We start from the raw sequence: 26,153 nt of genomic DNA on the forward strand, positions 1-26,153 counted from the left end.
TAAAGAAATCCGAGAAAGGCCGTCTGTTCCACATACCTTGTCCGGAGCCAGACTCAACACCAAATAGCAGGGGTCTCCAAGGCTGTTTTTATAAGCACAGGCTATTGGTGGAAAGAGCTTGGAGAAGCTACCAGAAGCTCAAAGGCACTGATTGTTAGGAATGCCATTTCTATATTCGTTCCCATCTCTGCTGGGCCCCTCGGCCTTGCCACGGGCGTCACGCTGAAGCGCCTGTGGACCTAGGTTTCTTTACCTTATCTCTCGTTAAGTCAAGAAGGAACCCCGAAGTCACCTTTTATCTAAAAACCTCACATCAGACCTCTCTGACAGGCAATGCAAATGAAAACGTATTCTATCTGGCCTTCAGAATGAAGGGAGTCGGGTGGCTGGCTGCATGCCCTTCTCCAGGGTGCTTGGCTCAGCGTGGACATGCAAGACTAACATTGAAGTGCAGAAGAAGCCTGTGCAATATTCCCCCAAGTTCTGTATGGGATCGCCTTCTTTTAATTACCCATATCTTCTCTTAAAACTTTCATTCTGTGTTCAGACCCTGCTACTTTATAAACCACCATTACCTACACCTACTTTAACTTTTCTAGGGGAGATCCCATGAGCTGTATACAGGTAGGGGCCATAGTCATATCCAAACGGGCTTTCTTTGCCAGTGCCCGGGCATCCACTTCTTGCTGAGATTCAAGCAAGGAGTTCCTGACCTCCAGCTGTGGGCCTTCGAGTTCCCTCTCCCTGCTGATCACTGAGGTAGGTTCTTCCCAGAAACCTTTCGAAACCATTCACACCGACCACACACTTCTCATGCACCGTACTCTGACCGTGTGACGCACACAGACACATTGAGACAGCACAGGACAGCTGGGAGCATGGCAGAGGGTCAGAGCGCGTGGCTCTGGGTTTTAGTAGGGGAGCAGCCTGGGTGTATGAGATGTGGAGGAAGTTGTCAGAAATGGTGCACACGACTGGGTCGGAGATGGATGGCTGGGGAAGCTCGAACTCATGGAGGATGGACAGGACAGGCCTGTGGGGGTAGGAGGTGGGGGTGCCTGGTTGGGAGCTCTGGGGAGAGCAGGGCAGAAGAACCATGCAGGGCCCCGGATGTGAGCGGAGTAATCAAGCCAATACTTTACCAAGAGCAGAGAGGCTTCTTTAAGTACAGATGTTATGTGGGGGAAACTGTCAAAACATCCTGAAATATATCCAGATTTGGGAGTGATTAGCATGCGTGACTATTGTAAATGCAGTTTCACCAGGAAGTGACAGGCTAGACCCGGCTCCCTCCACCCAACAGAAATCTAGCCAAAGCAAACCTCGCTCTTAAGAGTCGGCAGATAGCCATGACAGCCCGCCAGTGCCACCAGAGACTGCAGACAACAGTAGAGTATTCACAATGGCTGGTCCCTCCACTCTAGCACAGATGCCACAGCAGTGAGCGGCCTTACCAACCAAGGTGGTGAGCTATGACCATGGCTGACCTTGATCACTAACAAGGATTTAGAATCACGTAGGATAGACACCTTTGCATGCGTCTGTTAGGGCAGGTTTCTGAGAAGGTTTATCTGAGGAGAGAAGACCTACCCTGAATATAACTGATGGTTGAGGCCTCAAACCGGATAAACCTGAGAAACAGAGCTGAGCACCAACGTTCTTTTCTCTCTGTTCCCTGACAGTGGTTATCCTGGTCACCACAGGTTGACCCACAGACCCGATTCTTACATAGAGCTGAGACTGGCTGTGTTTCTAGACTGTGAGCCCAGACAGACCCTTGCTCTGTTAAGTTGCTCCTGTCAGGTATTCTGTGTCTGCTGTTGGAAAGCAACTGACACAGCTGTCATCTGGCAGCCCCAGGCCGTTAGCTCCCACACCACTACACAGTTAGGGTCTTCCATTTCAAGCCGTCATTACCAGGAGAAAGCAGAACAAGAGCAAAACTGAGTGGCGTCCCATCGACTTATTGAAACAAATGAAAGGCCTCATTGAATGCCTGGCTGATAGACATAAAAAACTCTCCCAACTCCTGACGTTGGCGCTTCGGTCCTCTTTGGTTTTCCTCAAAGCTAAAATGCCAGAGACACATGCTTTCCGTGCTGAGCGGCGAGGCCAGCTGCAGATCCAGGAAATCATGCATGTCTCTAGCAGTGCTGCTGGGTGGGAAGCCTCTGGGATTAATGCCCAGGAGGACTCTTATGAGGCCAAACTGTCAACTAGACACCTTTTCTGAGCTTGATGGGAATGAGAGATTTCCGCCCAGACTTCTCAGCAATTCTCTGGAGTCTGAAGGTCACCAGGGCTTGCTTTGTCCTGCATCCTGTCTCAGTTTACACTCATCTAGCCATTCCGTTCATACAGAACAGGGACAGCCCACGGCATGCAAAGCTCTCTTGGAGACACCAGGGACAGTTGTCTTCACCTTGGCTATTCTTTTTCATGCCTGCCCAGTGGAGGATGGAGAAAAGAGACAAGAGAGAAACCCGCAGAGCTGGTGATGCTACGTCAAGAGCCAACCAGAACGTGGAACAGAGAAAGGGGACAGCTGTATCAGGGGATAGAACTGAGGCCCTCTGGGGAGGCCCTCTCTGAAGTTGATATTTCAGGGAATAACTGAAGGAAGGGAGGGAGCAGACATGCCAGCTGTGTGTGGGGAAAGAGTTCAAAGCCATAACTAGTGACTCTTAGCAAAGGTGAGGCCCAGAGGCAGGCATGCCTAGGATGCCTCCCCGAGGGAAGAGGCCCATTGCTGGAGCGCAGTGGGGAGAAGCAGAACCACAAAGAGGCTGAGGTGGGAGGATTCTCAGAGGATCCTTTTGGCTTTGGCTTTTGGTGAGCCAGCAGGCTCCTGAGTGGTGCTCCTGAGTGGAACATGCAATTTCTAGTTTCATAAGCAGATGTTACTGTCGTGACGTGATCAGATTAAACTGGTGACAGAGTGGTCGAGGAGCAGGGGTCAGGGAGGGGAAAAGCCAGCAGAAGCAGGGGACCAGAGAAGAGACAGCACCTAAGAGGGGTGGTGGTATTCTTGCTTGATCTTGGGAGGAGAGACAGGTGCAGGGTGTGCCGACAGAGCTTGAATGACCATATCCAGGATGGGACCAAGTGGCACAAGAAGGTACCTAAGACGTCTCACTTGTGCTCAGCATGGTCCCCAGGGAACTGCTTTAATGGATACAGCAAACTGCCCGCAAGTACCAGGAGCGAAAACATCTTCAGGATTTTGTTTTTCTTCCCCATGTTTCCTCTATTGCTCTTATCCCATTAAAAGGCCTGTGAGGTATCCAAGCATACAAGGCTAAGGGGCCACAGATGTCTGCAGACTCTGAATCTAAAAGAAACGAAACTGGGCAACATGAAGTCGGGCAGGGGATCGGCTGGAGTTGAGGTCAGGAATGAGAACAGATTGTGAGCCATGACAGTTCTTCAGACTGTTGCTTCTGGAAGGCTGCCACTTGATGTCTTGGGGACACGAGCAGAGGTTAACCAGTTAAAACGCTTTCTTAAAAATTATTTGAAATTGTTTTAAAAATCCATTGACCGTTTTCCTAACTGCAGAGGAGCAACTTTTTTTTTCCCCTCCAGGAATGAGGTTATCTATCCAGAAGTGAAAGAAAGGTAAAGAGAGAGAGCAGGGTGCTTTTTGGATTAATTCTAGGAGATTCCAGCTAGATTAAGGTTCAGGGATGCCTTTGATTACAAAGATCATCTTGCTTTTAGAAACACACACACACACACACACACACACACACACACACACACACACCAACTTAATGAGTGTCTGAAGCCAGTAGGATAGACTTGAGAGACAATTCACTATTTTCTCTTTTTTTTTTTCATTCATCTTCCTGCAGCCTAGAGCTGTGTCCTTGCACAGTTTTCTGGGCTGGGGCAGAAGTCTGGAGAAAAGAGTGCAGCTATAGACTTACGGTAGAGATGTTTGTCATGGGTGGCTGGTATTAGGAGCAGCTGGCAGGGTTATTAAACTTCCTAAGAAGAATAGCTGAGAACATGCTCTGTAGCAGACAGGACCAACTGGACAAATATGGAGACTCGCTCAGAACCCACCCAGAAGAAGACCTTGGAGGCTCCAGCCAGTGAGAGTGAGATCGAGTTTCATTTTGGCTCACAGCTATGCCTTTTGGTCTGGAGTTTCTGGAAGCAGGTTCCAGAATGACTGACCACGGAGTTACTCAACAGTCTCCTGCCTCTGACCCACCTAATCTGAAAGGAAAAGCACTGTGGCCTGGAATCTGTCTCCCCACCAGAAGATCTCGCTACAGAAACAACACACACTGATGGCTGTTTTTTCCTTTTTGCTTTTAATTCCTCTCACCCTGTATTGAAAGGTCAACGTTGAGAATTTGACTCAATTTGTAAAGCTTACAGTTGGTAAAGGAGAAAAAAAAAGTCAGAAGAAGGCAGTCATTGTTCCCTTTGCCTAGGCCAGCAGCGTCAGTATGAGATGCCTATTAGCATGTACACGAACACACACACACACACACACACACACACACAGAGAGAGAGAGAGAGAGAGAGAGAGAGAGAGAGAGAGAGAACTTTTATAAAAATGATTCTAACGAAATTCAGGGAAATGATACCCAGAGAAAAAGTGACCTTTAAATTGGAAAATCATCCATATCTATACAAATCTTCTATTTAAGACTATTCATGAGAACACTGAAATTCAAGGAAAACAGTGAGGAAAGGCAAGCTCTGGAGATGTGGCTTGTTTGTCTCGAGCAAGATAAAGCTGGGAAGAGAAGATGAGACCGAAGACAGAAAAGACAAGCAATGGTACACCCCACCCCTCAGCTCTGCACTCCAGTTCCCAGACAGGGCAGCGAGTTAGACCACACTGGTCACACACGTACTCCAGAGGTTTCTGCTAATACTCTATAGCCTGAGCAGACAGCTGTGGAAGATGAACCCTCTCATGGAACCGAGTGTTCTCTACCTCACTGTCATGGGTACGTAGAGAAATGAACCTTTGGGATGAGAGGAACACAAACACAGACTGAGCACGGTCCCTGTGATCAGACAGCTAGCCACTGGGCGGGGGGGGGGGGGTCTCCCTCTAGGAGAAGAGAACCAGCATGGCTTTATGTGGCAGGAGGATGGTGGTCTAGCATTAGCTTTGAGAGTCTGTAAATTCCATTTTCTGTTATCAGTTACCGAGGCTCCAATTCTACACTTTCCCATCTTAAACTTAATGGAGATAAAAATCAAAATACGTTAAACTTTCAATGTTTATCTGTAGCATATTTCATTTCATCAGTTCTGACATTTCTATTCCCCCTAAAACCATGATCACAATTAAAGACAACATTTCCATTACTCCTAAATTCTCTCGTATAGTTAGGTAACCCAGCCTTAGGGTTTGAATAGGAAATGTGCCTCATAGGCGCTTGTGTTTGAGCCCTTGGTCCCCAGCTGGTGATGCTGTCTTGGAAGGAGATGGAGCCTCAGGGGAGGAAGTGGGGTCTCTGGGGGTAGGGATTTGAAGTTCCTATAGCTAGGCCCTACTTTCTGTTTGCTTTTTGCTTCCTATGAGCAGCTGCCCAATACTCCCACGTTTCTCATGATGCTTCACCGTGGTGGGTTGCATCTTTTCGTGAACTGTAAGCCAAATTAAGCTCTTCTTTCCTTGAGACGCTTTTGTCAGCTTGTTTGTCTCAGCGGTGAAAGACAGAACCAACCCATCATCTCCATGCAAGCAGCCTATATTTTCTAGAATTTTGTCTGAATGGAGCCACACACTATGTGTGCTTTGCTGCCCAGTGCCCATTCATCTGAAGTTCTCACTCTCGTTGTCCCTTCTGTTGAGGTTTGGTCAAGTAAAACACTACCGTTCCTGAGGAGTGGTCACCTGTGTGTGGCTGAGGGCCACCTGCTTCATGACCATCGAAAGACGGGCCAGCACTGGCTGGTTGATTTCATGCCAGATCTCTAACTCTAGAGCAAGTACCACATCGAGGTGCACCCAAACACAAACGCTAACACTTTCGTATAGCTTCCCCGTGAGCACCAGCATCTAGGTTCACAGCCAGTTCCTTGTGTTACAGAAGCTGTAGGACCTGGTGTCTTCAGGGTACAACCTGAGCTCACTTTCCTAGGCCCCTTAGTGCTAACACACGGAGGCTATGCTTTGGGTAGCATTCCCGTGTCCGTTTGTAAAATCTTCTGTCAGGGCTGGGGGCTGGAGAAGAGTGCAGGTCACCTGTGTTGGGGACGAAAGGCAGGGAGGCACCAAAATACTCAGCCGTCTAGATAAAAAGTATTTTTTTCAAAAATTGAAAATCAACCCATGACAAGTAAGACAGCAGCATTTTAAGCAAAGGCAAGATCAGTGAGCTTGAGGCGGGAGAGAAAAAAAAAATCAAGCCAATGATGGCTCTATCTTTAAAGTTATTTACATTTGCACTCTAAGGTATTCACTCGTTTTTATCTGGTCTTGACCTCAGCCAACCTTCTCCTGGCGTATCTGTGGTAGAAGAGGCTGTTTGTCACCCTGAAATCATCTGGAATGTTCCCGGATGGACCAGGCAAACTGAAAAGACTCTAACAGATGCACTCATTGTTTCTTACTTTTCTCTTGTTATTGGCCATAAGCTCAGGCAAAGACACAAACACCAGGCGACCAGAATCTTGAATATTTTAAAGGGGCCTCCATAAAGCACTGGAAACTAAGTGTAGCCGTGACATATCTGATTTCGTGGACTTTTAACACGAAACCCAAACCATCTTATCTAAACAGACACGCAGAAGCCGCAGCCCTGATTAACGTAACATGCACTGTACTCCTTGTCGGGGCAAACAGTGCCGGAGAGAAATCTTTATAAGACTATAGCATGCCTTAAACAAGTCCAATTAGACTGTAGATGTGCACAGAACTGCTGGCAAGGAGGGCAACTGTGCTGGTTCTGCATTGTTCAGTTGACTGCTTTGGAAGGAAAATATTCCTTTCTCCCCAGTTACCCAGAATTTCCATTTGCTCTCAAGATGCTTTTTTGAGGGCTGGGAAGATGGCTCAGTGGCTAAAGTGCTTGCCACAAAAAGCAAAGAACCCATGTAAGTGCACATGGGTCACATGGGTGTGGTGGCTCGACTGTAATCCCAGCACTTAGAAAGCAGAGATCGGGGATCCCCAGAGTAAGTTGGCTAGCAGGAAGAGCCGTGTTGGGGAGCTCTGGATTTGACTGAGAGACCCTGCCTTAAAGAATAAGGCAAAAATGATTGCAGGACATTCCCACCACCACCCTCCACAGGTATGCACACATTTGTGCTCATGCATCTGCATACACATGTACACACACACATATACGCATGTAGGCACGCCATATATATATTTAAGTTTTGGGTATGTCATCTCTACTCACAGCGAAAAGGTTCATGCTTGGCTGCTTAGGGATGCATACAAAGCGTTGGATTATTTGCTGTGGTGAGCCCTGCAACACCACAGCGGGGAGATGGGGAATGCTAGTTTTCACTCTTCCAGCAGAGAGCGTGAGACCAGAAGGGAGTGCCAATTATGCCTGCCACCTAGTACCGCTGCTAGCCACACTAGCCACAAGTGTGGCAGGATGTGTGCTTTGCAGCTCACTAGCAACACGGCTAGCCATGAGTGAGGCGGCGTAGCAGGATGTGAACTTTGCAGTTCACCAGACCAGGAAGGAAAGCTCAGTCCAGCTCTGTCTCAGCCGCCTGACCTTGGCCCTTCCTGTAGCTGCTTCCTCAACTGTGAAATGATTTTACTTCATGAGGTCAGCAAGACAACAACAAGGTGGGATAGGATATGGAGGGTGCGGGGCAGGAACTCAGACGGCCTCCCGGGCTGCTTAGTTCTATGGTATAGTTGCTGCTGACATCTTTAGCACCCTACAGAGGTTTTTTTTTTTTTTTTTGGTGTCTGACCTCGGAGCAGATCAGTCAAGGAAACAGTGACATTGTAATGGTGCACACGAGCTTGGCTCAGAGGAGAGGGATTGAGCATCCCGTGTGTCCTTCTAAAGTCACAGCCCATTCCATTTGCCAACCTTCTTAGGGTGCCCAGGATCAAAGTGTGACCGGTCATTCTCAGAGATGAGTGATATTCTTTTAAGAAAAGGCTCTTTCTTGAAAAAAAAAAAAAGCTGATGAAGAACCAGAGAAGAGCTTTAAAAGTTCATCCAAAAGTGGATGATGCATGGCGGTCTTAGGACCCAACCAGCTGTTGTGCCAGCATGGGTAACTTGCCTTCCTGAGGACAAAGCATCCAGATGGGAAACTATAGACAGGGACTCTAGTCTTAAGCCTTTGCACAAACACGGAAGAACAAACAGAAACTCTGCTCCCCAATGCGGGGTCATTTTCTGCTGCATCCTATCTAAAATGAGGTGGAGGTGCACATGAGTTGGGGAGGCGGGGGAGTCCCAAGTCCTGGAGAGCTGCAGGAGAGGCTGCACCTTAAAACTCAGGACCGGGAAACAGGTGAGGGAGTTGTCACCTGTAGTGTAGGGACCATCTGCCTTTTAGGGTCCCTCACGGGATGCGCTGCACAATGTTGGCTGAGCTCCTGCCATGTTGGCTGAGATCTGGGAAGACCTTTGATACACTGGGGCTATTTTTCTGGTAGGCAGAGTGGAGATGGAGGTTAAACAGTCGCCAGGAAGCCAGAGAGAGAGAGAGAGCAATGGTGTTCTGCATACAGTTAGACCGTGTTAGAAAGTTTTCAAATCCAAGTTGGCCAACTGCCTGCCATTGATTTCTACTGGATCTGCTGGAATGCTCCAGAAAACAGACCATTGTGAAACTCCTTTGCACCCAGAAGCAGAGAAAGCCAGCATTGAGGCCCAAGACATCTTGACACGAGTCTGGTTTCTCTCACTGTCGCCCTAGGAATCCAGTGAATTACTTTAACAAGGTTCTAAATGCCTTGGGATATACCCTGAGTACCTCAACGTTTACGCTGGTTGGTCACTATTGAGTGGCCCACACCAAGGACAGTAAAAATAAGCAAAACAAAAACAAACAAAACAAAACAAAAAACAGGCATGGGGCCTGGAATATGGCTCAGTGCTCAAGAACACTTCTCGCTCTTGCAGAGGACCTAGGTTTGGCTCTTGGCATCCGTGTGGCTGCTCACAATAGTTTGTAACTCCGGTTCCAGGGGGATCTGGACACCCTCTTCTGACCTCTGAGCTCTCCTGCACACGTGTGGCGCACCTACATACACTCAGGCATGTGCACATGCAGACACGCATACACGCACACACACCCAGAACAGGGTTTCCACACCAAAGTGATTACTTGAAACTGCAATTGTGCTCTTCTTTCTCCACAAATGATAAAAAGGGGAAGCCATCGTGAAGTTAAATGACTTTCTCAGAGTGATGAAAAGAGGTAGCTGAAGTCACCACAGACTAAAAGGAACTCCTACCACTACCAAGGTTTTGTTTTTTTTTTTTTTTTTTAAGTGTAGATTACTGGGCCTTGGATTAATATAGCACCGCGCATTCAGCGTTTCCAGAACGAAGCTGATGCCTGAGATGGGGGTAGTTCTCAGTTCTAGTCTCTCCTTTGTATGGGTCTGTGGCAGCAGGCCTGGAGGCTGTGGGCATGGGAAGGGACAAGGTGAAAACAGGCAGGCAGTAGGAAGTTCCTCACAGGAACCAAGGCTCCCGAAGACAGCCTGTTGCCTGGGGTGGGGGGAAGCACTTGCTGTTGCCACGTCAGTGAGGTCAGTGCAAGTGACAGAAACTTAGGGTGAGGACACAGAGCAAGCAGTGAACCCTAAGCCCATGGAGTCCCAGGAAAAAGCAGTTTGCTTTGTTGGGAGTGAGGAAACAGGCGAGTCTAGCACTGTCATGGGGCAGGACAAGGTCTGTTGTACATTGTGAACTTGTGGGGCTGTTAAAGTCCCATGGGAGCAAACAGCTCCCATTGAGACTCTGCAACTTCTGCGAAGTGGGCCACATCACACTATGTCTCAAACACAGATGTTTCCAGTGGCAACACAGCGCCGTGCTGCCGAAGCATCGTCTAGTCTACCTGGAACACTTCAATGAGGGTATCTGTCCCTCTCCCTACAAGGCACTGTCTCAGCCTACGAGTCCTTCCCACCAATCACACCCATATTTCCTTTGTTCAAAATGCTTCATTCTCATCTGATGTGTCTTTAATGTCCCAGATGTAAACCTGAGTGTCTGGGAAGTGCAAGCAGGTTTATTTATTAGTTTTTATGTGTAGAGCAATGTGAGGTCAAAGAAACAAGCAAAGCCCCCCCAAAGACAAAAAGACAAAAACCCACAACAAAAACCCCCAAGTGATAATAAAAAACATTACTGGGAAAACAAACAACAAACAAACAGGACTCTAAACCGAACCCAAACCAAATCCAAACAACGTCAAAACTTTTAGGACATTCAAAGGAAGGAGTCTATTTTGCCAGCTACTAAGTTGAAAGTTCTGCTGCTGCCGGGACATTAAAATCATGGTTTCTGACTGTGCATGCAGAGGTGCTAGGCTGCTTGAAGCACTGAGAGAAACTGTTCTGCCTGCTTAGCCCCAAACAAGACATTCGCACCATCCACTCTCAGGTCCGTAGATCATTTTGAAAGAGGGGCGCAGAAAGAGTGTAATAGAAGGCTGGGCTAGGGAGGCGATTCAGTCAGTCAAAGCTCTTCATGCCTCTAAGCCTGATGACCTGAGTTCAATCCTCAGAACTCACCTGGTATACGAGGAGAGAACCAACCCCCAAGTCTCCACAGGTACGTGGTGACATGCATGTGCCTGCATACATATGTTGGCGCTGGGTCTACACTAGGGTCAGACGTGGAGGGGGAAGGTGCTCAGAGTCTCGCTCCTCGAATGTTGACCCATGGTAAGGTAGATGGCCCTGGCTAAACTCAGTGGGTCACAAAACACACAAGCCACGGCTCTGGGAAAGAGAATGAAAAGAAGGAGGGAGGTTGACAGGAATTGGAGAAGGATAAAAGACCGTGTGGGGATGAGAATAATCAGAACACTTTATATGTATAAATATTGTCAAAGAACAAACTTAATGGAAAATTATGTTTGCTTCCATACCTTTCTTTTTGAGTCTCCTTTGGTCTAAACTGCAGATTCCCTGCCCCTCCCCGCAATTACGTGAACTTCCCAGGAGCAAGGCAAATGCTCCCAGCAATTTGTCCATTATTTCAGACACACCTATATAGTCAGCAGGCCTGGAATACTACTACTCAGGATGCTGAGGCAGGGGGATGAAGCATTCAAGGCCAACATGGGTTATAGAGTGTGACTCTGTCTCAAGAAAGAAACAACACAGTGGCTCAGCTGATAAAGGCACTGGTTGCCAAGTCCCATGACTGGAGTTTGATGCCTTCGACCTACATAGCGGGAAGAGATACCCGAGACTAGCCTAGCATGCCCTGATCTCCACGATTTGCCCTGTTGTGCGCACACACACAGTTAACTCATTAATACAATGCAATTTAGAAAGGAAATAAAGTCGAAGAATGCTAGGATATCGCTGCTGTTTTATGTTCTGATTAAAACTGAAGAAAACATTCCACATTCCACACAAAATGAACCTGTCTTGTGCCACCAGGGGAAAAGCGAGGTGCACCCTTGTGGGCGTGGCTTACTAGAGATCTCCCAGGACTGAAGAGTGGGGAATCTTTCAGAAGGTCACCTTTAGCCCTAGGACAGAGGATGCAATCTGGCCCTCCAAGGTCACGTGGTGCTGGAGGTTAGGAAAGGATGACCAAACAGCGCTACTCCATCCTATCTTAAAGTGACGTGGGTCAATTTACAATGATGGGGGAAGAGTCGCCCTGGGTCCAGATACCTGTGATGAGTTCTCAGAGTGACCTTACAGATGGCCACGAGAAGACGGTGCTGAACACCGAAGGCCCTTTGACTCTGGTCCTACTCCTGTAAGTAAGCGTCCTTCCGGATTTATCTTCCCTTTACCGGGTTTCTCCTTCCCTCTTTGAATGAAAAAAAAAATAGACAAGATTGCTTCCGTTCATTTTGGAATCATGCCCTGAGAAGGGCTTTTCAGATGCTTTTCCTTCTTTTACGAGCGACCTTTAACTGAAAGTAAGAAATGCTTTTCAGGTAACACCTAAAAGGAAGCCAATGCTGTGGAAGGAGGCAGAAGGTAAGGAGACTCTGAACTGGAGGACCAGATGGATACTTGGGTCGCAAACTGCCCAGCTTCGTAGCTGGGTGTTTCAAAACCAGACTTTACGAATGACGAAGAGGATTTGCTTATCCTCAGTACCAGGAGACAATGCTGGCCCTTTCATTTCTTTCCTAGGCACGGCTGAGAGCCCAGCACACTGCAAGGCTGCATGGTCTGCCTGTTGCTTTCCTAACCCGCTGAGGATGGGGACAGGGAACTGGGTGCAACCACGGGCTTCCCTGGCCCTGTTTTACCTGCCGTATGCGAAACGCCTGTCTTTGTGATGATCTCCGAAAGTGTCCCAAAGCCTGAGAGAAATGCTCACTTCGTCGACGACATCCCTGGATCGCTCCAGGACCTGTGGGGGGGGGGGTGGAGGAAGAAGAGTGTGAGAGAGGGGGCATGAAAGGGAGGGAGTATAACAGGGGAGTGTGGAGGGTGTGGGGGGTTGAGGTGGTATGCTCAAGTGTTCTTCCACAGGGGTGTTCCTCAGGCCCTTTCACCATCACATGGGACATGAGACAACTCCTAGCTCACCTTCCCCATCATATGACTTAGGCTTCCTTTGGTGTACCATACTTTGCTTTTTTTTTTCCTGGTACCAAACAGGTCACTTCTATTTTTGATGAGCAATATAGCCAGTTGCCTCCTTTATTTTTTAATCAGACTAATAAATAGCAAACAGGAGTGATGGCCTATGCATTATTTTAAAGTTTCCTTCCTTTCCTGTCTTCCTTCCTGTCTTCTTGTCTTCCTTCCTTCCTTCCTTCCTTTGTTCCTATCTTCCTACCTTCCTTTTTTCCTTCCTTCCTTCCTTCCTTCCTTCCTTCCTTCCTTCCTTCCTTCCTGTCTTCCTTCCTTCCTGTCTTCCTTCCTTCCTGTCTTCCTTCCTGTCTTCCTTCCTGTCTTCCTTCCTTCCTTCCTTCCTTCCTTCCTTCCTTCCTTCCTTCCTTCCTTCCTTCCTTCCTTCCTGTCTTCCTTCCTTTGTTCCTATCTTCCTTCTTTTCTTCCTTCCTTCCTTTTTTCCTTCCTTCCTTTTTTCCTTCCTTCCTTCCTTCTTTTTTTCCTTCCTTCCTTCCTTTCTTCCTTCCTTCCTTCCTTCCTTCCTTCCTTCCTTTTTACCCCCCTCTAGCACAAGTTAGCCTTAATTTCCCCATCTTCCTGCCTTGGCTTCTTGAACACTGGGATCAGAGGCCTGGACCACCATGCCAGGCAAATTACTATTTGATCCAGCTTTCTGTTTGTTCTTGAGGCAGGGTCTCAAGCAGTTCAGGCTGGCCTGGAGCCGGCTATGTAGCCGAGGCTAAACCTATGTGCCTTACCTCCTGGCAGACACGATACTGGTCAATGGCCCACACGGTGGGCACGTGGGTGGCCAGCAGCTGGTACTGGGTCAGCGTGGTGTTGCACGCCCGGGCGCAGATCAGGCGAGTCTTCCCCACCGCGTTGTCGCCCACGACCACGCACTTAATGGTTTCGACGTTGGGTCTTTCGTAGTCCATGTCAGTGTCCATTTAGGAAGCTCTGGAAGAAGACGGCAGACGCCGCGTTAGAGAGGCCGGGGGCTTTCCACGGCCGCCCACAACGGTTTGCCTCTGTTCCGCCACGTCCTTGGAGGTGCCTGTGCACCGGCAAGGAGTTTGGAAGTGAAACTTAAGCTTTCTTTTTATATCTCACGCTAGAACAAAAACACCACACTGTTATTTTGACCCTGAACGGTTTATTCCGGTGAACGTGTTATTTTCTCCTTGGTTTTCTCTAAACGTAATCTGCCGACTGCAGACCCGTCCAGGCATTGCTGGCGCACAGACATAGCCCCCAGCCACGCCTGTTGACCAGCTAGTGAGCCTGGTCACTTACAGGGTTGAGCTTTGATGCCTGGCCCTTGGCTGCCCAAGAAATACTCTTCATTTACCCTGCCACAGTCTTTAAACTATGCAGGGTCTGGCACAGTCGTGTCCCATGCAAGTTCATAACAGCTACGGTGGCCTGGAAGAGAACCAAAGCATGGGCTGAAAAACTGCCCCATGTGAGCGAACAGGAAGATCCAGGTTCGAATGATGACACACTAATGAGATGAACGCATTATCCGTTTGTTCACCGGTTCTAGTCACCGTCCGGATTGACACGACACAGTATTCTCCAGAGAGCTCACCAAAGCTAGCTATACAAAAGCATTCCCCCTCCCTCGCTCAGTGTTTTCATCAAGGAATCTGGAACATAGGGCAAAGGCGGACACTACCAAGAGGACAAAGCACGTGAGACCTTCCTGAAATACCAGGGAGGTTAAAAGATAGTTGCAGACCTAGAGTGGTAGCTCATACTCCTAATCCTGACTGCTTTTGTCTGCTGAGGGAGGAAGCATGAAAACTCCATGCTAGCCTGGGCTACATATCAATACCATGTCTCAACAAACCAAAACAAACAAACACACCAAGAGATCAGAGTCTCGAGAGAAAGAGGAAGAGAAACTGCTGTTTACGGTCATGCTTTCTGGAACCAGGCTCTCCACACAACAGAAAGTGATCGCCTGGCTGCGGGCAGCCTACAGGATGCTGTCAGATTTCGATGACTCATCACTGGCCCCTCCAGGAGGTCTAACCTGAGCAAATTGGTCAGGTGGTCATTTTGAGAGTTGGTAATGACTTTACGAATGTCTAGAGGAAAGAGCCTTATACCTAACTGGGAGCCAGGTGAGCTGAACTAAAGTGACTTGAGGAGAGCCATCCTCTGGATGCAAAGACAGTGGTGCAGAGTTCCGACCAGGGCAGAGGCTGCCTTCTCACAGCCAGGCCTTGCCCGAAGGTGAAGCCGTTCTGAAGCGCTGTCTGCTAGCCACAGAAGCTTGTCACAGGCAGCTGTGCAGTCTGAGGGTGGGGGCAGATGTGTGGTTTGGTTAGGCTTTGACCTGTGATTTGGGTAGCACGAAGATGCTGAAAATAGCCAGCAGTGCCCCATTTGGCTGTGTGTATGTGTGTGTGTGTGTGTGTGTGTGTGTGTGTGTGTGTTTAAAAACATCTTGGTACAAAAACAAACGCCTAATCCTGATGGTCAGGGTCAGTCAGGTGTGGTGGCTCCTGCAATTGTTCTCTTTATCACAAATTCTGTCTTATAATTTTACGATACAATATTTTTATTTCCTTGAGTAACCGACCAAGAACAGTGTGCTGGAAGCACGAATTTGGTATTGGAAGAATGATTTTTTTCAATATTTCCCCTAGGGAATATCACCTATGTTAGAGACTAAAGCTAAAACTGCTAAATGTACCCAATGGCTAGGACAGACCCATGATCAAGAATTATGTGACCCCAGAGACTAAACTGATATCCAACAGGGGGCCTGTATGGGCCTGATCTAGGCCTTCTACATATAAGTGTTGATTGTATATCTTGGTCTCCTTGTGGGACTCCTAACAGTGGGAGGAGGGGCTGTCTCTAGACTCCTTTGCCTGCTTGAGGGACATTTTCTCCTTGCTGGGTTGCCTTGCTTAGCCTTGTACCTGGTCTTACCATGTCTTGTTATGCCATGTTTGGCTGATATCTCTGAGCACCCTGTTCTTTTCTGAAGAGAGACAGAGGAGTGGTTCTGGGGGAGACGGGAGGTTGCGGGGAGGACTAGAAGGAGAGGACGGAGGGGAAAGTGTGGTCAGGATATGATATTTGAGAGACGAATAAATTGAAAAAGGGAATTATATGACCCAATTCTCAAAGTGGTGAGTGTTAACAGTAGTGCCTCAGATGGAGTGAGTCTGAATCCTGGCTGCTCCTTCCTGACCCCCGACACTGGGTGGGGTTTACTTTCTGGGCTTTATTATTTTCATCTGTTCAGAGAGAATCATGGCAACATCCATCTCCTCCAGCCGGTGACAGAGCTGAGTAGATGAGTTTGTGTTCCAGTGTAGTCTGTGACTCCATTTTGAGGAAGATGGATGCTTTCAGAGGACTTCCAAACAGAGTGAGGCGGGAAGCCAATTCAGAGGTAAACCCACAAAGTTAATACGGGCAGAGATCTCCCCAAAAGAACAGGTTTTATAAGAGCCAACTCAAGGATAACTCAACTGAGAACTGAAGAAAATCAACACAATACAAGGAATTGCTGACCTGACCCAACGACTCAAAAAAGGAACCAAAAGGATAGTGCTTATTTGACAATATCCTGATGATATTGCCAAGGAGGGGGGTGGTGAGCCAGTACACTGGCTTCATTAAAGTGAGGCACACTGCTTTGAATGTTCTCAGTGGTAGGACAATCTGAGTCTTTGCTGGAAGACTTGATTGTTTAGAAAGACAAATTGTTTGGAAGAATACTTGAATTTAGGGACCTGCAAAATAAGACGTTAAAAATAGAGAATTGGTTTTCTTGTCAGTCAGCAAACTAACTCTAACATCAGATGCGGAAGAGGAGCTTCCACGTCCCGTGGATCAATAATACTTGGGGTGAAATAAACACCCATGGTGCTTTTACATGCCTTTGAGGTGGTCACAAACCCTTCACGTTTTCTATTTAGGCTCCGTGGTTGTTTGGATAGAAAGGCCCCCACAGACTCCTGTGTGTGAATGCTTGTTCCACAGAGAGCAGCGCTATTAGGAGGTGTGGCCTTGTTAGAGGGAGTGTGTCACTGTGGCTATGAATTTGAGGGCTCATGTATGCTCAAGCTAGGCCTAGTGGGACAGTCTCCTTCTGCTGTCTGTGGATCAAGATGTAGAACTTTAAGCTACCTCTCTAGTACCATGTCTGCCTGCACACCACCACACTTCCTGCCATGATGATAATGGACTAACCTTCTGAAACTGTAAACCAGAGCCAATTAAATGTTTTCCTTTTTAAGAGTTGCTGTGGTCACGGTGTCTCTCCACCGCAATAGAAACCCCTACTAAGACAGGTTCTAACTATAAAAACTGTCCTCATTTTTAGGAAATGTTTATGACATATTTTAAAAGAAAAAGCAACTGGGTGTCAAAGGTGGATATAAGACCCATAGGGGTTCTAATCCCAGCAGCCGATTTAAGATCAGAGCGTACTGATTGACAGTCACAGGAGGAAATAATGGATGGGGGGAGTAACCAGCAGGGTGGGGATTCACCACAGCTCACAGCAAACCCGGCTGCGGAGGTGGAGTTTGCAGTGAGTACTGCTGAGCTCCCTCACACCCGCACTATTTCATTCAGAGTAAACATTTCTTTTTCTGTGTATACAACAATCCAAAAATAACGCAAGAATTCAAAGCTACCGTCAGTGAGGCCAACTCAGGCCTTTCCAAAGTACCGGCAAATCAGGGCTCACAAGTTACGCACGCACGCATGCACGCACGCACCCACGCACGCAATCCTGGAAGTGATTGTAAGAACGAGCGGTTTCATCCTTCTCTGCCTGTAGCGGGCTCCAGTTCATTCACAGCTACCCGCGCACGGCTGAGTGCGTTCTTATGACCACCTGGGTGATCACCGTCTGCTCTCTGATCTTTAGTTACTTACAATAGGAGTGATAAATGTTCTCCCTTTGACAGAGTTAGTACATTTCCCTGCCGTAAATCCTGCTCACCTGTGTGAGCACTCTTTTTGCCTTTAGATAAATATCCGAGGAGAAGAGGAAGTCAGGAACGGGAGCTGTAGACCGGACCTCTTAGCTGCGTTTCCGATTTGAGTAAACTTGGAGGACACGGAAGCTAAGGGTTATAATATGCCTTGAAGCATCTACTCACCCTGTCTGGGTGTCAGAAATGGTGAATTTCTTTCACGATTGGCAAGTAAACAGGAAGATTTGGTGGCTGGGGATTGAAGAACGAGAGGAAGCGGCGCTGGGCGCTGCGTGTCCGTTGCTCACGAGATGGACGACCTACGTGCTGTGGTCATGGTCCTCATGCTCAGACACAAACATGCCATTGGTGGGGTCATCCCAGACTTTGCCTGCTGGTACTGTCGTGATCTGGACCACAGGCCAGCCCTCTCTATTTGCCACCATCTCTACTCTGTAGCCACAAGATTAGGCGTTCTGTGCCCCGGCCTTGTAGCTTCCTCCCTTTGGTATCGAGGGTCCTTATCACACTCAGACCGTTCATCCCTTTGGCTGAGTTTTGGGTATTGCTGTCACCAGGAACACCTTGCCTCTCTAATCTCAAATGTCAGAATGCAACACTACTGTCTTTAAAGCCAGCCCCTCAGGATGTGAGACAGTACAGCAGCCCCCAGCAGCAGGGCCAATCCATTTCCCTTCCCCTTGATGTCGGGTTAGCCTTGTTGTCATATGAGGTCGGGCTCCAGGGTCCTGCAGTTCCACAGCTATGCTGCGGGGACCCTGCCCTGAGCATGCTAGCTAAGGCTGCTGGACCAGCTGAACAGAGCCCAAGAACCATCGACACAATCCTGTGGTGGCTGTCCCCACGGTTATGCAGCTCTTCCAGCTTCACTGACCCTCTAGTCTTATGAATGCGCAAGGCGAGGCCAGCAGGGGAAGCATCTTATTGTTTTAAAGACAGCAAGCTTTGGCTTGGCTTGTTATATAGTAGCAGTGACCTGAAACACCCCTGTAAGGAGAATCCCCAGAACTCCGATGTCTGCGCCAATGTCACTGTTCTGCCAAAACACCTGACAGTAACCTCTTGAGTGAGAAGGGGCTGACTTTGAACCACAGTTTGAGAGTCCCATCAGTCATGGCAGGGATGGTAGAGGAAGCTGCGCGCAGTACACCCGCAGTCAAGGAGAGAGAGAGAGAGAGAGGGAGAGAGAAAGAGAGAGAGAGAGAGAGACAGAGACAGAGACAGAGAGAAAGAAATGGATGCTGGTCCTCAGCTCACTTTCTCCTTTCTAGTCTGTTTGAGACTCCAGCCCAGTGCTGCCTACATTTTCAGGCTGGTCTTTCGACATCAGCCGAATCTATACACAGCCATGCCCAGAGTGTGGTTCTAGACCCTTTCAGGTGGACAATCAATATAAATGGGCACACAAGCCTCCCTTGGATGCTGGATCTATTCCACACAGTGATGGTGGATCCTGACAACTTTCCTCTGTGCCACCACCCTCTGCCTCCCGTACGGCATTTATCATATGCAGAGTAATAGCACCTGAAATCCATTTCCTAGTCCCTCTGCCTGTAATCTGCTCCACGGCATGGGGGCACTTAAAGTCACAGAAGGAAGCAAAGTGGCTGGCTATCTGGACCCAATGTACTTTTGAGTGTGCTTTAAATGTGGAAGAAGCAAGCTGGAAAGATATGGAAATGCTTTTCTGCTGGTTTTGAAAAGGAAGGAGATGGGTCAGAGAGCTAGGGAAACAGGTGATCTCTAGAAACGAGAAAGGGTAAGGAGCCATTTTCTTTTCCAGCCTCCAGGAGGAACAAAACCCGCCAGTGCTTTAAGCCGAAGCACCTTTGACCTCCAGGGTTGAAGGTTAGCAAAGGTGTGTTGTTTCATGTCACGTAGTGTTTGGTAATTTGTTCTTGACATCAGTGCTGCATGCTTTAGTCTCCCAATGGCTTCCTTGAATTCTAAGAGCTGTTTGGGACCTGACTAGACATTTTTACAGGTCTTACGCCTTCTTCCATCCTTCCCCCACTTCTTGCTCATCTGGAAAATTCTATTTATTCCTTAAAACTGTTTTCAGATATGGTTACTTCTAGAAGATTTCCCAGCTACCCTTCTTCTCCATGGACCAGTTTGCTCTGACTGACAGATGCTTGGAGCAGAGGTGTCTGAGTTTTACTTCTACTTTTTATTAAAGCTGACATCCCCCAAATGCCCATCTCATTTACCCAGTGACATCACATATCTATAGAGTCTAGTTGTGTACTAATGTGCCTTATTCCTCTTCCATGAGCCATGCCTAATGATGCTTTCTGGTCCAGAGTTCCCCTCTTTGACTCTCTCTCTCTCTCTCTCTCTCTCTCTCTCTTTCTCTCTCTCTCTCTCTCTCTCTCTCTCTCTCTCTCTCTCTCTCTCTCTCTCTCAGTCATGGTCAAAGCAGCATCTATGTTGGAATATGACCTCAGCTCCTCAGGTCTTTGGGAGTATGGGGCAAGGTCCTTAATTAAGTTGAGCAACCACTATTGGGGTGTGCCACCTCCCCCGTCATCACTTCCTCTATCTCTCTTGAATGTGTTTTTCTGATCAAGGCCCTGGGAGCAGTTTGATTGAGAGTGGATGCTGGAGCCCCCAGCCCCATTCACGGCTAGCTTCCACAGCTGCAGTTTCTTGCTTCCACGAGAAACCAATAATCCCTAATGTAAGACATCATTTAGGTTGGCGATCAGCAAAGATAGTGGCAGAACAAAGATTCTGGTATTTGAGGAGTCTGTCCTGAAGAAAAATTGAGAACTTACTACTAGTACTGACAGGAACCAAAAAGAAATGGCAGAAATTGCACAATAGTGACTATAGACAGCCCAATTATTTCCATTTTTGTCGAGGGTGTCAGGCTACATAATTGCCAATGTGGGCAGGCAGGGTCTGATTTACATATAAGATTAAACATCTTCAGTGTCCTGGAGAGTGCTCCAGGGTTGGGGAAGGGGCAGTCAGGGTCAGGCCGGACCTTCCAGTCAAGCCCGCTCAGACTGGATCTCTGGGATAAAAGAAGTCTAAGTCAGCAGAACTGTCACACCCGTCCATGACAGTTTAAGTTCGATTAAATAACAGGATGCTCTGTAGAGGCCCGGGGTGCCAGGAAACCCGGGGCCGCCTCTTGGGAATTAAGCGGTGCTTTGTGACACACCCTCTCGCGGCCCTTCCTCGAGTCCTGTGATAACAGCAAGGCCATGTTTTCTGTTGTTTCAATACTCGAGGTCAGTGAGGTTTGAGCCAGCAACAGAAATGCACTTTCTTTTCTACCTCAGCTACACTCAAGTTGTCTCCACTGAAGAAAAGAGAAAGGATTAAAAAACTTAAAAGATGTGGCCTGAGAGATGGCTCCCTGGGCAAAGGTACCTGGCTGCCGGGTCTGATGACCTGAGTTCAATTCCTGGGATGTAGAGAGTGGAGGGAGAGAACAAACTCAAACACTGTCCTCTGACCTTCACAGTTGAGCCATGGCATGTACGTGTCAAGTGTCTCTCTCTCTCTTTCTCTCTTCTCTCTCTCTCTCTCTCTCTCTCTCTCTCTCTCTCTCTCTCTCTCTCTCTCACACACACACACACACACACACACACACACTAAACAAATGTAATAAAAATGAAAACAAAACAAATAACTTGAAAGATTATAAAGATGCTGGACTTGGTAGTGTGCACTGGTAAATTCTACCACTCGGGAAGCTGAGGCAGGGGGATCTCGGCTTTGAGACCAGCCTAGGCTACACAGGGTACACAGGGAGCCCCTGGCCTACCCGCCAAGCATGAAACCGCCCCAGCTGGGTCATGTGCTCCATTCTAGGCAGGCTGGCCTACTCTCTTCTACAAGCAGGCCACACAATGCTCCCTTGGATGGCTCTGCTTACACCACAGCTCATCCTTTTCCAATCTCCTCCTCGGCCATCTACAGAAAGGCATGCAGGCCTGTGGGTAGGTGGGAGGGACTGGGTCAAGAGCAAGGAGTCAAATGCATACAGGTGTGCTGAGATCCTTGAAGACTGTGAAAGGCTACGAGAGAGAGAGAGAGAGAGAGAGAGAGAGAGAGAGAGAGAGAGAGAGAGAGAGAGAGAGAGACTCTGAAGTGTAGGCCTGCAGACCAGGCCTCTATAAAGAGGTTCAATTTTCTTGCTGTCTGGAGTTGAGAGGCTCCTAGGCACAAGGCAGCAATGTCAGGAGCTCTCTGTAGATGGAACCAAAAGAGGACAGTGTGTGTAATGATGGCAGGCAAGGCCACGTAATTTTTTTTTCAGTGTGTGTGGTGATGGGCAGGCATAGACCACGCCATTTCTTTTCTCCATAGCTCAAAGGCGTCTGGACTTCAGAGTTACTCCAAAGGCTGTGAGAATGGTGTTTCCACAGAAGAGCAGCAGGTTCTGATGGCTCGGGGCCACCAGAATCATAAGGCTGCCACAAGAACAAAGAAAAGAAAGGGCAAGGGGACCATAAGAGAAAGCTTTGTCTTTCGACCAGGGTGGGATCCACAGAGGTAGTCAAGCAGATAGGCCCCCGTTACATCTTGGAAGAAGATGAATCAAGAGGCCTTTCCTTGTACATATGCCTTCTTTGTAAGACAGATAATTCCATTTCTGTATATTCTGCTTATACCCCATCAGGGTCATGTATTTATCCTTATTATTTTGAGACATGGTCTCACGTAACCCAAGCTGGTCTCTACCTCCTTACGCAGCCAAGGGTGTCCTTGAACTTCTGAACCTCCTGCTTTTACCTCCCCAGTGACAGATTTAAGTGTCTGGGGATTGAACCAGGGCTTGGTGTGCCTTGTGCAAGCACTCCACTGACTGAGACACATTTCTGGTTTTAGACTACACAATTTTGCTGTCAGAAGTTTTTTTTTCCCTCTTTAAATATTTCCACAGTACCTGGTCCACATGCACCTTTTAGTAAATGTTAAGTTTACTAACACACACAAGAAGTTCAGACACCCTACTGTCCCTAGGAGACCTTGCCCCTGGGATTGGCAGTGGAACTGCCTCTGCTGCTGGATTAGTAAGCCCAGTGGCCTTGACAGTGGTGGGTGAGGGAAACACTTTAAGGTAAGTCTGCTGTGGCCCATCGTGAGAGCAGTGCTTGGCAGGTGGCTTCATACCCACTACTGTCCCCCAGCGAGAAGGGAACTGTTGGAAGGCCTTGCTGGCTGGTCAGAGGATGTTGGGAGCTGTGAACCCCCAGATCCTGAATTTCTTATAAACAACTTGTTTTCCTCTGCTCTGACACAGCTTGCGGCTGCTCTGAGCACGAGACCCTCAGGAGTTCCTGATGGCAGGGGAGTAGTTTCTGGTGCGTTTGGCTCTGGGTGTGGCTATCAGTTAAGGATCTCTATATAAGTGGCTCTGGTACACAATAAAGGGGCATTCTTGGGGCGTTTTGTTTCAAGGATGTCCTGTGTCTCTGCCTGTGAGTCTTTGTGTGTTTCAGTCTCTAGCCCCTTGCCTGGTTCATGAACTGTATGGTAGTGCATAGAGCACAGACGGGCATGGTGCACTATAAGAGGGCACAGTCTATTGTGGCCTGGCAGATTTTTCCAAAAGCTCGATGACAGGGAGACTCCCTCCCTCCCCCGAGAAACTTCCTGCTCTCTACCTGTCCTTGTCTGGAGAATGTCCCTGGACTCAGGGAGGACTGACCTTATCTGAAAGCTGTCCCTAAGGCAGATGCTTGGTTTATCTTTAGCTTGACCCTTGGCACAGATTCCTGCTAGAAGCTTCCCCTGCTGCACATATAACTAAGACCTGTGCTAGGAGCCTTAGGATAGGACCATGCCTTGTAATGCAAAGTAGGGTTTGTCCCAAGATTCCCCAATCCTAATATATTCCTTCTACTCTGGAATAAATTGAGCTGAGTCACCAAAGTCTGTCTCCCTGAGGTCTCTCTCTGTCACACCCACAGCTGTCTAAAACCCTGTTCTCCACTTCTGCTCCTTCCTCTCTCCTGGACCAAAGCAGTCAATGAACTGGAGGAAGAAGCAAAGCCACAGGGACCCATGAGGATCAAGATCAGGTTCCTCCACCAAATGGGAAGTCAAGGAACACGGAAGAGCAGCCACAAATACTGGCAAGAGGCACTAAGGGCTTTAGCTGGTTGGGAACAATAAAAGAACTTGGTGATTATTGTACTCCAACACCTATCGCTAACTTATAAACCTTAAGAATAATTACATATAAAGGTACAGTGAATTCTCATTTCCTTTCAGACATTAGCAACCCGATTCAAAGGGTTCCCAAGCCTTTCTTGTGAGTCTTGTGAACCTGGCTAGAAAGGAGAAAGAAGAGGCACATGAACCCATGAGACATAGAGATGGCCTGTAACAGATATAGAAGCTATACCATAAAGTGCAACTAGCTGGCTTCAACAACAGTGCCAGGAAGAAGAGGGAGGAGTAGCCATATGCCAGAAGCTGAAGGAAGCCTGCCAGATCTCGTCCATGGAGCCAAGCAAGGAATTTACTTGTGGCCCGGGGCCTGCCCGTTTACAAAGGGAAAGAATTGGTCCCAGCAGTAAACAGCGTACTCCTCATCACACAGAACCATACTGGAGTCATGAGGACTGGGGTGACTTGGAACATGGCCGGAAAAATAGATTGTGGGGCCAGTGGAGGGCCTCTGAGAGATGGACATGTTGCCCTGAGCAGGGAGCAGCCCCAGGGCCTCTTGCTGAAGATGGCCGGATAGAGAGATCTGAGCACGGAACAGGGATTTCTGTACTATCCTAGCGTCCGCCCACCTGCTTGCCCAGGCCTCTCTATCTAGACGCTGTGAGGGCCAGTGAGGGCTGGGTTGTAATACAAGGGTAAGGAGGGGTGGATTAAGGGGCGCTTTCCAAGTGTGACCCAGCATCGATGACTCCTGGGCTGCCATATTGCTTACTTTTGTCCTAACCTTGCGCCTAGAGTCCCTCTCCATCTGTACCACATTCATTAACTTCTGTCTTCTCTGGAACTGGATGGCTGTTGGGGACTTTGACAGAGCTGAGGACAACCAGAGGGATTTAGCATATACGTCAATCCTCAACCATCAGCCTCCCTCCCTCCCTCTCTCCCTCCCTCCCTCCCTCTCTCCCTCCCTCCCTCCCTCCCTCCCTTATTCTCTCTCTCTCTCTCTCTCTTGGATGGAAGAAGACACATGAGGCCTGTTACAAACCCTGGAGCAGATATTCTATGAGAGAGAACAGGAGAAAAGAAAATTAAAGCTGTGACCAATACCAATGAAGCTAAAATGCGTGTAAGCAAACAGCAAATGAGGTGAGGCACATCATGAAGCAAGAGAAGCAAAGGCAGCCTGTGAACAACACAAGGGGGTTCCACGTTAAAACCAAGACCAAACTTGGGTGGTACTAAATAGCAGAAGGGAGAACACGGCTGGGCTTGTGGTGGACAGGCAGAACCAGAAACCCTTCTGCACACAGAACTGAAAACTGCGGAGGGGCGGCAGATAATGAAAGGGCTGGATGCCAAAGCACATCTCCCAGGTAGTGTTTGTTCCGAAGATCCAAGGACACAGAGAGCAGCTAGATAGACCAGAGGAGAGGAGAAAAAGCCAGGCACGGAGTCACGAATGACAAGCCCCAGCCCTGAGAGGCGGATGAAGGGGCTTCAGGTCGGCCCGGGATGCGGCATGAGACGTGAAAAACAGCCGGGCAGCCTAATCAGGCAATAACATCGTGTGTATAGGAAACTTATCTCCGAAGGATAACTTGGAAAGCAAAGAAAGGGCAGTTCCTACAAGAGACATCAAAGCGGTAACAAATCTTAGTGAATCAAAGGGCACACAGTGCCCAGGAAGAAAACCACGAGTTCAAGGGAAAGCTCGCAGTGGTAATTGAAGCACGAGAGCTGAAAAATAATAGCCAATCAGCGCCAGAGTGGGAGAGAAAACTGAAGGGAGCAGGCATGGGGCTGGAGTGACTGACACAGCAGAGTGGACAGGCATTCTGGGCATCTTTAGATTTGTAGGAACCAGCCAACCTTCCTTCAGGTATGTTTAGCACACTTGACATCATAAACCGTGCCACCTGCCCAAAGTGCCAATTCCATGAACCAAGTATTTTGGTCATCAAGAAATTAATGAAAGATCCAAGGGGAAAGTTTTACAACCACCACCCCTGACCTCTTAGCCGTGAAAGGACTGCTTCCTGGAATAACCAGCTGAGGAAGTATCTCTACAAACGTCCAATGCTTTCAAAAAATGTATCTATTGTGTCTTTATTAAGAATGGCAGAAGTCAGGGGCTGAGGAATTGGCTATGCAGCGAGAGTTTGCTGCATAGACAGGAAGATATCCATGTTGGATCATGGACACCCACCAAAACTCTGGGTTCAGCGGTGAGTGCCTATAATCCCAGCACTAGGAAAGAGGAGGCAGGACAATCCCTGGGGCTTGGCTGGCCAGACACACTAGTGGAATTTGCAAAC

General features: G+C 48.3%; 1 protein-coding gene across 5 annotated transcripts in view; it reads right to left on the bottom strand.

Annotated features, from left to right (window-relative positions):
• Rhobtb1 (Rho related BTB domain containing 1) overlaps positions 1 to 26,153 on the bottom strand; it is a 112,730-nt gene that overhangs the window by 27,479 nt on the left and 59,098 nt on the right. For all 5 annotated transcript variants that reach the window (XM_075980053.1, XM_075980055.1, XM_075980056.1 and 2 more), the window contains 2 exons: positions 13,489 to 13,690; positions 12,421 to 12,524 (listed from right to left, as the gene is read on the bottom strand). In XM_075980053.1, the coding sequence (XP_075836168.1) occupies positions 12,421 to 12,524; positions 13,489 to 13,680 (296 nt within the window). In that variant the 5' untranslated portion in view covers positions 13,681 to 13,690. The remainder of the gene's footprint in view (positions 1 to 12,420; positions 12,525 to 13,488; positions 13,691 to 26,153) is intronic.

The sequence above is a fragment of the Microtus pennsylvanicus genome, chromosome 7 (assembly GCF_037038515.1).
Source record: "Microtus pennsylvanicus isolate mMicPen1 chromosome 7, mMicPen1.hap1, whole genome shotgun sequence".
NCBI lineage: Eukaryota > Metazoa > Chordata > Mammalia > Rodentia > Cricetidae > Microtus > Microtus pennsylvanicus.